This window comes from Lepisma saccharinum, chromosome 13, assembly GCF_977018435.1.
Source record: "Lepisma saccharinum chromosome 13, izLepSacc3.1, whole genome shotgun sequence".
Classification (NCBI taxonomy): domain Eukaryota; kingdom Metazoa; phylum Arthropoda; class Insecta; order Zygentoma; family Lepismatidae; genus Lepisma; species Lepisma saccharinum.
This window is the reverse complement of record NC_139241.1, coordinates 22,306,692-22,321,354: the sequence shown is the minus strand read 5'-3', so window position 1 is coordinate 22,321,354 and position 14,663 is coordinate 22,306,692. Positions and strand designations below refer to the sequence as shown.

The window sequence follows — 14,663 nt, the reverse complement described above, 5'->3', positions numbered from 1 at the left end:
GGACAATTATGGATTCAGGGGTTTAGCAAGAAATGGTTCACTTCCTATTTAAAAGACAGATGTCAGTATGTAGATATTAACAAAATCAAATCAGACAAATTGTTCCTCAAAACAGGTGTACCGCAAAGTTTAATTCTAGAACCAGTTTCACTTTTGTTATACATAAATGATCTTCCAGAAACTTTATCAGTCTCTCAAACAAAACTTTTTGCGGATGACACAAACATCATAGTAAAAAGCCTGGAACATGAGCAACAACAAGTCGAACCCTGTGGCTGAGTGGTTAGCACATCGTGCTGCGATGCCAAGGTTCCCAGGTTCGAATTCCGCTCGGGCTTGGTTGTTTGTGAATGCCCATCAATTTCATCATTTCATCACTATTCCCCATCTTCGCAAATTAGCCAAGAGGCACAAAACGCGAAGTAAAATAAACTAAATCAATTCAAATCAAAACAACAAGTTTTTCCTGAATGTTAATAAAACAGTTCTAATAAATTTTAATCCAGTAAAACAAACAAAAAAACAACTTAAATGTAATTATTAACAATGAAGTCGTCAAAGAAAGCAATGCAATAAAATTCTTAGGAGTAAGGATAGACTCAAACCTGACTTGGGACATGTAAATTACTATTTTAACTAAAAAGTTAAGAAAACTCTGCTACATGATGAGAATTCTGAGAAATGTTTTATCTTTAAATGATTTGAGGACAGTATATATTGGACAGATTTAACCTGTACTTACATTTTTATTTGGCAAAAACGGAAATTAAAAATTATGAAAAATTTATTCCTCTCAAGCCCAACAAATTTTGAATGAATTTTGAAATATATCCCTCTTCCATGTTTGTACATATTAGAAACATTGTACTTTATTCATACAAATTCTGAAATCTTCTCAAAAAATCTAGACACACAAATACAGCACTCGTATGCATAAATCTATCCACCTTTCTACTGTCTGCACATCCAAAACGCATAATAGTCTAGGATACCAAGGTGTAAAACTTTATAACAAACTGCAAGAGCAATTCAAGAATCATAATCCAACTAAATTTAAAATGACAGTAAAGAGCTTGCTAATGAAGTATTTGTTTTACAGCACAGAGGAGTACTTAGATCATATTTTTCATTAATACACATAACATAACCTTTGATTTTTCTTCTCATTAATAGACATAACCTTTGATTTCTCTTCTATTTTTTGTTATGTTATTTTATACACTTTAATATGCTTAAGTATGGGTTAATTCCTTTGTACTCAAAATTCTTCATGTAATTGATCTATCCCATATCATAGTGCTATTTGTACTGATATGGTCAAGTGGATGGAAATAAATCTAATCTAATGTAATTGATGAGCTGGCCTGCAAATGTTACTAAAGACCTTAACTCAAGTGCTTAAAATTTTCACCATTTGTATTGACAATCATGTTAGAAGTTGACTAGAACAAAATTAGGTGATTAGCCACAAATAAGATTCTTGATAATTAGTTAAAAAATATTCACTTTGAAGCAAGCGATCTAAGGAGTAAGGACTGAATATTCCATGATGAGAATAAGTGCCAATTATATTACAATTAGATTGAATGATTTGGATAATTTCACGTTACTTTTCTGTCACATCTGGTTGATCGCGAAGATAAGGGTGAATGGTGTGATATAACTGATAAATGGGCAATAACAAAAAACGCCTTTGCTCAATCCGGAAATTGTAAATTGTATCCTAGACCCTGAGATAGTAACATGCTGTGATAATCTCTCTGCCACAGAGGCTGTTTCTCTACATGAACAGAATAAATAAAATAATACCATAGCATGTAATACATTATTTACAGCACACTAATGGACTGTGACTTTTATACAGCATATCTGTGGATGACATCATCAATGAAATATTCTGTGCGTTCCTCTTCCCCTCTCAGTTGACGTCTTCACAGAACCAGATGTATATCCTGACCATCATGTTTCTTAATATCGTCATAACCCTATATTCATGGTGCTGAATGGCCTGTGTTTTTTCCAGGTTCCAACACTTCTAGATATACTGAAAGGTACACAACACTATGCCATTTCCTTTCATTTCTTTTTTTCAGGCTTCAATATGATACTTCAAATGCATTTCTCACAACTTTAAAATTCTCACCCTAATCGCTGTCAAAATGCAATGAATTGTACTTACAACTTACCATCCCATTTGTGCTGGTACTTAATCTCGCATTCAACACTTTGTTCAGGATGAATTGAGGATAGGTATAAAATCATACTCTCTTTGATCTAAGAATAACGAAGAGTAACCCAATATTCACCATTAATAGCACTTCTTTCAGCATATGAGTCCTCCTCAATTCCCATATTTTATTACAAGAAAATAAAATAATTGTTGTTTAGATATGTTTCTGGAACACTTCTTTCAATATAATTGCAGAAGCAAGTCACTATTATTCCACAGCTGTTGACTTACTAACCATTAAAATAGTTACAATATTTTGAAATTTGTTGCAACAATAAAACTTAAATTACACCAGTAATGCTGGTCTAAATGTGTCCATTGTTGAGTTTCAATGAAATAGAATTTTATTATATATTACAACTAGCAGTTTTCAGAACGGATGATATATTTTTTTTTCAAAATTTCCGCCTTAAATTAAAAAGAGGAAAATCCAGAGGTTATCATTATTATAAAAAAACATGGTTAAATTCAAGTGAATGAAAGACGGCATAAGTCAACATGCTTGTCAAATTTCTTAGCTATTGTCGGAATGATCTGCCAGGATATTGAAATTTTCAGGATGGAATTTTTAATTTCCTGGGGGTTCCTCTCAGAGCAACCTCGAGAATTCATTACTGGGCTTGAACATAAGTCTCTAAGTATACATAAAAGAGATAATACAGTTGTAAAAAGTAAAGCAGAGATAACTTCCATGATGGTAATTCAGGAAATGGAACTGAACAGAAATGTAGTACCATATTTCATTCCATGTTCATCATAAATTATGTACCAAATTATTCTGCTAAAATGGTATGGTTCAACCATAAGGTGGATTTTTTTTAAAAAATGTGCCAGTATTAACAGTACTTAAAAATCATTCATTACTAAACTGTCTTTGGGGCAAGATTAGAATACACGTGAATATGTTAAAACTGAATACAGTGTAACTCAACTTACAATACTTCTTCATAACAGTTTAGTGAACATTTCTCCCTTTCAAAATAAGTTAACCCATTAGTTGTTATTGATATGCACAATGAAATTGAAATATTGTATTTGAGAAAGTTTACTATAATGATGTGAAGTATGGATTATTTTAAAAATATATATATATAAATCTTCTGTATCTGTATCATGGTGGTTTTGTTATCTATCACGCTGATGTGATGATTGTGCAACAAACAGTTATAAAACATTCTTCGACTGAAGAAACAGGGTGTGACGATGACGAATATGTGTTGAAATACGGTATTTGCAAAAAAAAAAAAAAATATGCGAATCTAGTACACTCTTGTAAAGATCTGAAGATGTTACACCTAATGTAACTGCTACTAGAATGGATTACTGTCAAAACTTGTTCAAGAGGCTGAGGATACCATTGATATGTTAAATCTTCCCACAAAGACATTGCACCAATACTTTCAAGAGTTGATGCTAAAAACTGGTTCTTCCAAGAGAAACTACAGGTAATAGATTACAGTCCATTTTCTTTAAAATCTTCAAAATTGCATATCAGAAGTCTACATGCATTGCAACCATAGATCCAGGATAGCAAAGTAGACATAGAAGTGAATAGTTGCCCAACAGGTACCCAATAAAGTAGAGAAATATTTCTACAGAATATTAGCCTTGGTAAAACACCAGAATTAGTTGCTCAGCATGAAGTATTGTATGCAAGTGTTGAAAGTTTAAGGTAGGAGGGATGAGACGCCTGTTGGTGTTAGACACATTATGTAAGAGTCATGAGTCTTATGCAAGGAATTCTCATGTTCCAGATGACACGGCACCAATAACAGTAGTGGTAATGACAATAGATCTGGTAAAAGGTTCTGGAAACTAAAGAGATTCCATATTTTTATAATAACTATAAAATATGTTGATTTGGTGTTTTGAGTCCACTTTATGCACAGTAAGGTTAATCGGGACTGGACCTACAGTTTAAAGTGGGATCCGAACCACTATGCACCTCCACCAGGAATCGAACTCGGTTCCCCTTGATTACAAGGTGGTGATGGTAAACTATAAAATAGTAACTCTAGAGGTAGGAAAAACTATAATTATGTAAGTGTATATACTCGTAACTGTAGGCATAGGTATTGCAACAGGAGTGAAAACGTCTTAGTACAAGGTGCATTCAAGTTCTAAGGTCTACTATTTTTTCTTTCATAAGCCAACTTACACAACAGAGATGAAACTTCATTCACTTCTCAACATAGTCTCCCTCTAGACATGCACACTTTTTGCAATGTCGACGCCATGATTGCATGGCTACCGCAAAGGCTTATTTAGGGGTCTTCTTGCCCCACTGGAAAATTTCCAATGCAATAGCAGCACAAGAGGAAAATGTGCGGCCCCGGAGAAACTCCTTCAGCATTGGGAAAAGCCAAAAATCTCTAGGTGCAAGGTCAAAGGAGTATGGACAGAGCATGTGATTCACTTCAAATTTGTTTTCCATGAAGAGCGGCTAAACAATGGCCGCTCAATGAGGAGGTGTGTTGTCCTGATGAAAGATGACAGCTTCAGCCATTTCCGGCAGTTTCTTTCACAATCCTGGAAGCAACTTGGTCCTCAAATCAGTTTCATAGCTTGTACCCATCATTGTAGTACCCTTAGGATAGCAATGCGTGTGCATAACGCCTTCGCTGTACCAAAATATCCCTTTTCTCAGCAATGGAGTAACTGCTGTCTGGTTTGTGGGCGAGGGTCCTTTGATTTGTTTTCATACGACGTGTAACAGTCTGCTTTGGTGGTACAAAATTGTAAGCTACCAGAAATACGAATCTTCGAGGTCATAATCAAAATGATGTTAATATTTGCAGAACCCTTACAAAATTGCTAGGTTGGAAACGGCGGAATGTACTTGCCATGTTGTTCACAGCACCTCAATTTCACTTGATGCAAAACTGGACACAATAAACATACATGGCAAGGACTAAGCAGTGACTAAGCAAAATACAGATGATTGCTTGTAAGAAGGGGGGGTAAACAAAGCTTCGTGTTCTTATATAATTCACCTGCAAAATAAATGCTACCGAAAAATTTCAAAGTTGCGTACGCTTAAATAAACAGTGTTACGATTATCAATGTTCATGCCTTCACCACTAACTACACATGTGATGTATGCCCACACTTGTTGGTTGATATGGCAAGGTGAAATTATCGTACACGTACTTCAATTTATAACAATTTGACAACTTTATTCAATTATATCTTTCCTTAACAGTAACAATTCTACTGATCGTAGATTCATCCACGTTAATATCCTTCAAAATAACAAATATGCATAACAAGAAAGTGATGTAATTATTTGGTATAATATCGCGTTTTGTACGTTTTGTAAATTTCACAATCAATGCAAAGTGATTGCATAACAAGAAAACTGTAACTTGCAAAGAACAGTTCAATCTCGTAATGTGAAAGTTTTTGCTTAAAATCAAATACAATTTTGTCCAGCAAAATCGGTTTAATTAATTAGCATTCAACACTTTAAATTCATAATTTATAAACAGAGACTAATCTAGTACCTTGGCTTTAATTGCGTTACTCTTATTTTGTCATAATGCTAACAAATGGAACAACCATGCTAATTAGATGCTCAATCAAAGGAAAGATTAAGGTAAATTTACTTTTCTTTAATTCTCCAGTATTCTAAAGTCAGGACAAGGCATTGAAAATCACTACGGTCGCGATTTTCCAAAAGTGACTTTTTGCGACGATTTCCAATTTTTACTAAGTATCCACTTTAAATACAGTTTTTATCGTATGACAGCGTCTACTCATGATAACTAATGCTGATTTTCCATCTAACCAACAATTATAGGTTCTGAGTTTATCTTATTTAAACAATAATTGCTAAATTACGTTGAGTTTCACTAGAAAGTTGCTTGTTCAAAATAAGTGTTTGAAAATGCTCATGAGCAATTACTTCGGGAGGTTCATTTTAACTACGTATCACAAAACAAGTCATTTAATAGAACGCGTGTTACTCGACTGTAGAATAGGTTCATGGAGGGTATCACTTGCACTACAGCACCCTTTTCAATGATAAATGCGGTCAGTAAGATAGGGTTATAACTAAATACTGTGGGCACACTTTAGAACTGTACTTCCATGCCTTTTTACAAGTTCAACACGATGATCACTGGTATTTGGATAGCCTTGAGTCCTCTTTCCTTGCGTATTCAAAAACTCTTAGATCGACGAGAAGAATTTGACCAATTTCTGGTATTTTGCCCACACGTAAATTTAGTGCACCTGGATTTTAACATATTATCGTCAAACGTTCATATATGTTATATATATATTAGTGCATTGACGTTACTTATAAATACGTGAACCATAGTCCCATTGCATCGCACTTGCCAAAAATAGCTAAGTCCATGCGATACAAATTCAAAACTGCCGTAACTGCAATTTATTATTGCCCCTTTCCAACGAGTGATTCAAACTGCGTTTCGACTGTGTGTGCTTGCTTTGCACGGCACGTCGAGTTACGTCATGCCAGGTGGCGTGATTAAGAAAGGAGCCGAACTAGCATAATAGGTGCTGCCACCTATAGCAACTTTCCTGAACTACGACACTTTTCTTTCGTAACATGAGCGGAAAACCGCAAGCAAAGATCGGTGTTGAAACTTGTAGGATTTTTGGTAACTTTACAACAGATAAATCAGTTTTTTTTGTTTTTTTTTTACCGAAAATCGCTACAGACCTTCGACATTCTTTGAAATATGAGCTCCACGAATGCACATTGCTCACATCCATGACACCACCACGGCATGTCTCAGTCAATTTAAGATGAATATCGATGGGTGTTATTCCATGCAGGTGAAGAAAATGGATAAAAACACACTGTTCTTACGATGTAAGTGATGTCATTTCCAGTGTCAAAAACATGTCCATTGTTAGATAGTGCCACTAGCTTCCTATGGGCCATTTCGTGCTGTCATCTGGCCTCATCAACCTTCAAGAATAGATGCTTCTTCTCAAACAACTCTCACGTCTATAACTGCTTCTAGTAATGAAGAAAAAAGGAGACCTTAGAACTTGAAAGCACCTTGTATGAACACCAATCTGTAACCGTTCTGGGTGTGTGGTTATAACATTGCCATTTTTCACACTCCTGCACATTTGGAGCCATAATGAATAAAAGAAGAAAATGAGAGTAATCCAGAGACATTATGATGACACACATTGGCGAGGATGTGGTTCCATAAATTTTTCAATGTGGGATATAAGGGGTCTAAATGGGAAAGACAGTGAATTAGCAATAGAGATAAAAGAATCAAAAATGAAACACATGGCACTTACAGACACATAAGAAGAAAGGTAATGGAATTGAATAACCCACTAATCTATCCTATTCTATGCTGGGGTACCAAAACAAGAAAGAGCAAGAATAGGAGTGGCATGTATTATATATAAAAATAAAAATATCATGGAATGTAAATTTATAAATTAGAGAATAATGACAGTAGACATTTTTGAACAGAAAGAAGATTTGACTTTACTGATGCTCCTAACAAGGATGAAATTTCAATCAACAAAGAAACATGTTATAAAATTCTCCCTAGGTACAAAGAATTATTGAAGACATAGATAAGTTATTATCCTAGGAGATATGAACGTCAGAATGAAAAATAAAAGAGAACAATGGTGAAAGGAAAAAGGAAAGCATAGAGAAGAAGTGATAAATAACAATGGAGAGACAGTATTGGAACTTTCCATTATAAATGAATTAATTATCCCAACTCTCGGTACATCAATATACTAGAGAAGAACTCCCTCACTCTCTCTCTAGCCTTCTCAAAACCAGCTATATTGCTGCAGCAATACAAGCATTCCCCAGCTGTCCATATCCTGGACAAGACCAATTCAATCTATTCCATCCTTACTGATTTCCTTTAGGTCCATATCAACATATCCTTCCACGTTTGTCTTGGCCTTTCTACAAGCCTCTTGCAATCAGGTTTCCTAACAAGAAATCTATAAACTCTTCTTTCCTCTTCCATCTGTGCTACGTGCAGGGTTCCCACGCAAACTCCAAATCCATTTTCCCTGAGTTTTCCAGAATCCTCATATATTTTCCAGAGTATTGAATGCACAGTAAATGACTACTAAAATTTTACAATGGCCTCCTCCATTTCCCCTCATAGCCATACCATCCTCACCTTCTGTATTGCTGTTGTTTTCTGATGCAAATAACAAAACTACTTCAATAATAAAATAAAATTACACTTCTTTGCATGTAATTAAGAACAAAGATCACCAGTTTTCTTGAACTTTAAACAACTCTGAAACAATTTCTACATATCTGATATAGAACATTGAAATATTTTCACACTTTTCATGCATGTTTATAAATGGATACAATATCAATTAATCTGTAATGCGTACAATAATAGTTAAGACAAACAAATTATTTGAATTTTTAGAACATATAAAAATGAAGTGACAATTATTAGTACAGATTTAAAAAGGAATAATAAGTTACTGAGACTGAAAGATAAAACAAGAAATGTACTTAATGTCTGATACAGCAAATTAAGAAACTTCTCAGAAGCTTCAAGTTTTTTTAATTGTTCTGTAATAGCCTTAGCTTCTTCTTGCATCTTTTGTTCTTTGGCTTGTAAAGCACGGATCTCACTTGCTTTACATTTCATTTCCTTCCTTTTGTTTTCTTTGTGATCACATTCCTTTCTCATCTTCTGTGATGCTTCTTCGAATCTAATACGTGCACCTGTAACACTCTGGATCATATCTTTGCTTACTTCTACATTTGACACTCCTCCTACCACTTTCACTGCATCATAAACTTGTCGAATAGCCACAACAGACTCTCCTTTCAAATTTTCTATTAAAACCTGCTTATTTACAGAAAACCCACTTTCCATGCCCTTCATGACACCTGTAAAAAAAGAATCTAGTGCATCAGTTTTGATTAAAAAGTTACAAAACTTTTCTTTCAATACCTTTTCACTACTGACATTGTGCAACAATGTCTTAAACTGGCGAATTACTTTATCACCAGATACAGCCTTCATTCTCTTTCTCCTGAGAAGTTCCTGTATCAGGTCTTCCATGCGCTGAGAACATCACTTTGGAAACTGAGTCATTTGCTTTGGAACTAAACAACTAGCGGCTCTCACCAACCTCAACTTAAGGAGACTACGTTCCACAATCTTACCTGTTGTTGGTTGCTAAAAAAATCTGCAGCTAGTAAAAAACATAAGCTTCTCCTTTTCATTCACCTCCTCCAAAGCAGCTCTGGCACCAATTCCAATATCAATCTTTGTCAAAGGAATCAAGTTGTCAGAATTCCCGACATCAATTTGCATTAATTTAAAACTATTTTTTGCATTGTTCAAGATGTCTTTTTGTAAAAAAAAAAAAAAAAGAAGGAAGAAAAACTTAAAACTACTCCCTAATAAGGAAAATCAGATGAACACTGGTTAACTTTAGACATCAGGTTATTTTTATTATGCGTTTTCCACATCTTGAAATATATTTTACGTCATGTAAAAGATCGAAATCGGTTAATTCAATTTTAAAAAGCACAAAATTTATGAGGGTATACACTTGGTCAACAGCCCTGGAATCACATTTAAAAACAAGAAACAGACAAACAAATAGAAGGCATCAAAAAATAATAGAAAGAAGGAAAGGATGAATGACAATGTAAGATAAATTACACAAGTTGGAGGACAAAAATATCCAAGAAGAATTCTGAAAGAAAGTGAGAAAAGAACAGTAGAAGAAGAGTAGCAGAAAGAGAAGTGGACTTAGAAAACTCTGGAGTAGTTGGAAAGGGGCAATAATATATGTAGCTGAACGAGTTTGTGGAACACCTAGAGTAGGAAGCAAGAAAAAGATAACAACTTGGTGGAATCCAGAAATAGGAGGAGGTAAGTAAAAGAAAATAAATAAAATTGAAGAAATATCTTTCACTGGTACCCTGGAGGCATTCGAAGAATATAGAATGTAGAGAGTTAAAGTGAAGAAAGTGGTTCAGGAGGCAAATAAAGTAATGTGGGAGAAATTTGGAGAAAAGTCGTAAAGAAAATAAAAAAAAATTCTACAAAGTTCAGAAGAACATAAGGAAAAAACTATTGCCCATTAAAATTTATTTATGATGAAAATAAGATGAGAACAAATTATGAAGAAAAATGGAATGATGGAAAAACTACTTTCAAGAATGATTGAATGAAAATGAAAGAAATAATGTATTAAGTGAAGAGGAAGAGGAGGAGAGAAGGCCTAAAGAACAAGATACAACAGGATTCAATTATACGGGAAGAGTTAAATAAAGCTATTGGTAGAATGAAATTAGGAAAGGCAGCTGGTCATGATGGAATTGCAACAGAAATAATAAAGTATATGGGAAAGGAAGGAGAAATTTATTGCTCATGATAGTGAATGTGGTATGGAAGGAAAACAAGACAGTTAATTAAGGGAAATTATCAATATTAATACTTACACATAAGAAATGAAGCAACAGGGAATGCAAAGATCAGAGAAGTATCTCACTACTCAGTCTACCTAGTAAAATTTATTCAAGAATTCTGGAAAATGGAGTAAGACAAGAAAGATGGGATAAATTCAGAAGAGAGACAGCGTGGATTCATACCAGGAAGAGGTGTACAAGATTATATATTTACAGCAAGGCTATAATAATATAGAAAACTACAGAATAGAATAGAGAATTATAGCTATATATGCTTTAGACTCAGAAAAGGATTTTGTTAAGGTGCCATGGCAAGAGCTGTGAAAAACACTAACAGTAAACAAAGAATTAATAAAAGTGATGCAAAGTGTCTACAAAACAAACAGATAGAATGTCAGAACTGGCAATAATAGATCAGAGGAATTTATAACAACAACTGGTGAAATTTTTATCTCCATAGTTCTTTATTTATCATCTTACTGGATGACGTTCTGAGAAATAAGAAACAACCAAAGATGAGAAAATTCAAGATAGGAAATTGGAAAATAAAAACAGTAACTGCATCTGAACTTTTGTATCCAGATGATAATCCGTTGTTTGAAAATTCAAAAGCAAATCTACAAACAAATTTAAAAATTATAAATGATAATATGTCAAAGAAATCTATGAAAATAAACAGATAAAACTACCGTAGTAAGAATAGGGAGAAAAAACCTGCATAATAAGCCTTACAGTAGAGTAAAAAAGGCAGTTGTGTGTCCTCTTTTTGGCTCAGTGGGCTCGCAGTGTTGCCATCCCACTCCACGAAAATTTTACCATATGATATTTTACAGGCGAAGCTAACCTACAAATAGGAGTTGGCAATACTGACTAGTACCAGAAAGTCCCTTCACAAACCTTTTCTTTTGATTTTGCCATATGATACTTCACAGACAAAGCTAACCTACAAATAGGAGTTGGCAACACTGACTACGATCTATGCTGTATATTTTAGCATTTTTTTTTGTAGCCTTCTAAGATGATAAGTATGCAGTAAGATGCAGAGTTGGTGACAATGACTACCATCTAAAACATGCTAAATAACTGGCAATAGTGGTGCAGTATTGATGCTCTTATTAATGCCCACACCTCCCTGTTTTTTTTTAGCATACTGTTGCCACAATCTATTGCATGCTAACCAAACCTTAAGCAATATTGGGAGGCAGGCTCTTCTCTTGTAATGCAACGGATGAAAACATGCATACCTCTGTGTCCCCTACCAAGTTTGCGGAGAAGTCGCTGCCTCTCTGAGCGAAGTTCTACAGCAAGCTGCAAGGCTCAGGCATCTCTGAGGATGACTACAAACATGCTCAGTCCATGTGGTGAGAGCCGGATTGCCAAAACCTCGGCGACTGATAGAGTATAAGCAACTCACCTCTTGCAATTTTTTTTTTACATTTTATGACGGGGAAAATTAACCTACAGCTGGCAACACTGTTTGACCTCCTTTCGATGAGCAGTGTTACCAAACCTACATCTTTGCAAATATTTTTTTTCTATAGGCTATAGCTAGTCCTCTACAGCTATAAGCTGGAAACATATACACACAAAACACCCTTGCAGAGTATGCCAACTTACCTCATGTAAAAATATTACCTTGTATGGATTTTCGTAGGTTAAATTAACATGCAACTAGCGATTAGCAACATTTTTATGAGCATCAGATGGAAATAAGATGGACAGATACAGAAAGTTAGACAATTTATATACATTTTCCACACATATACCAGGTTTAAAAAAAAGCTAATATGAATCAACTATTTCACTGACACCCTACCGAACAAAATAAACTAAGAACTAACCGACAAACACACTTGCTCCCATCCCTCTCCAAGCAAAAAACAACAACTTATTTCTCTGTTTTGTTTAGAGATGGGGATCGCCTAACTTATAATAAAATAACTACAAATTTCTGATTCTAGGTGCCAGAACATAGTGGTTTTAGACTGTAGGTTCGCTTACGGTATTTTGCGTGTCCCCAGTAACCTAGCGTGCAATTCCCCTCTCCCCCTATCTTCTACATAACTCTGATGTGTACTTCCTGCTTCGCGAAGAGTCGAGAACCTTCCACAGCTGTTTGTATTATATTGCATCAGATATTACATTGCAAGAGTGAGTTGGCTGTGTATATAAAGACTAGTCTTGCACATGGACACGAATATAACGCTGGTGCCCAAAATTATTGCATAATTTAAAATATTGATAAAAAGGATATTTATTGCACTGTGCTTTCTAGCAAAGGTATTATTGTAAACGATATTGTTTGTAAATGTGGAAAGCGAAAAGCTCAGTCCCCGGGCCCTCCCAATATTGCTTAAGGTTTGGTTAGCATGCAATAGATTGTGGCAACAGTATGCTAGAAAAGACAGGGGGGTTGGGGTGTTAATGAGAGCAACAACACTGCACCACTATTGCCAGTTAGCATGTGTTAGATCGTAGTCATTGTCATAAACTCTCCATCTTACTGCATACTTATCATCTTAGAAGGCTACAAAAAAATTGCTAAAATATACAGCATAGATAATAGTCAGTGTTGCCAACTCCTATTTGTAGGTTAGCTTCGCCTGTGAAATATCATATGGCAAAATTAAAACAAAAGGTTTGTGAAGCGACTTTCTGGTACTAGTCAATGTTGCCAACTCCTATTTGTAGTTTAGCTTCGCCTGTAAAATATATGGTAAAATTTTCGTTGAGTGGGTCGGCAACACTGAGCCCAAAAAGAGGGCACACAACCGGCTTTTTTACTCTACTCCTTATATATTCAGAGCTAAAAAGATGAAAATACTGAAAATATTTCAGCTTAAATTGCTCTATCAGTGGCAAATCACGTCTTAAAACAAAAAGTAATTTGAAGTGCAGATTTATCCAAAATCCAGATAGTTAAATTTCCAAAACCAAATTGTTAAATTATAAGCAGTATTCTTTACATTTAGAGAAGTAGAAGACCCCAAAAAGACTGAGGAAGATATCAACTGAGTTGGTGTATGATTTCAAGATGACTATGAAAGTAGATTAGGAGAACACCCAGAGGTAACTTACAACAACTCCAAAGAGTGTTAAGAGTATGTTGAATCGTAAACATCATCTGCATCTATATGAATTTCAGTTGAAGCTACATAATGAACCCATAGCAAAATGAAGTGGTTAATCTCAGCTGTAGATTTTTTGCTCAAGATTGAAGACCCCCAATTATTGAGGTTGCGTTCTTACACAAGTACTCCTTTCACTTCTCTGGGAAGTAAAAAGACCAAATATATATCAATAGAAGGATCAGAGATTCCTCATATGCTAAGTGGTGAGAGATGGCTAAATTTTAATGCCTGGTTTGACATGATCTTTGATCAAAATCATTGGAAAGTTACTATTCAAGAGGCATTTTTAAATTCAGACATGTCTCTTGATACGTTGAAAGTTGATTGATTTCATATACAGAATATTCACCTTACAGCAATATAGTGCACATGCTGTTTTGAATTTGCATTACAATAGCAGGTGGATTTGTGATGATGGACAAATACTCTCACAATCTTGATCACTGGATTTCATGCTTTTGGATTTTATATTGTGGAGTTTATTGCAGTTTTGTCAGGGATAAAATGTATGCAAGAAAGGTGCTCAACTGTTCTGACATTTGATAAAAGGGTTCCAAACAAAAGAAAAAAACAGCTAGAGGTCAGAAGCTGGTCATATCTGGTATTTGTCAGCCTGCTAGAGCCATTAATTGGACATAGGGCTAGAAGTTCAGGCTATCACATTTGGATACAAGCAGCAATACAGTACTACACAGGTTCAGATTTGGTTTCCTTTTGTCAACGTTTCCTTTACTGACAATAATTGTTTTAATATAAATGAAACAAAAATTAGTTATGAGTGGTTAGCACATCACACTATGATGCCAGAGGTCCTGGGTTCAAGTCCAAGCCTGGGCATGGATGTTCATGAATGTCCATTCATCAATTTAATCGTATCATTACT

General features: G+C 34.9%; 1 protein-coding gene across 1 annotated transcript in view; it reads right to left on the bottom strand.

Moving 5' to 3' along the window:
• Nucleotides 1–5,665: 5,665 nt before the first annotated feature.
• Nucleotides 5,666–14,663, bottom strand: part of LOC145996895 (uncharacterized) — a 53,884-nt gene continuing 44,886 nt past the window's right edge. The window contains exon 4 of the mRNA XM_083133455.1: nucleotides 5,666–7,220. Coding sequence (XP_082989581.1) covers nucleotides 7,172–7,220 — 49 coding nt within the window. The 3' untranslated portion in view covers nucleotides 5,666–7,171. The remainder of the gene's footprint in view (nucleotides 7,221–14,663) is intronic.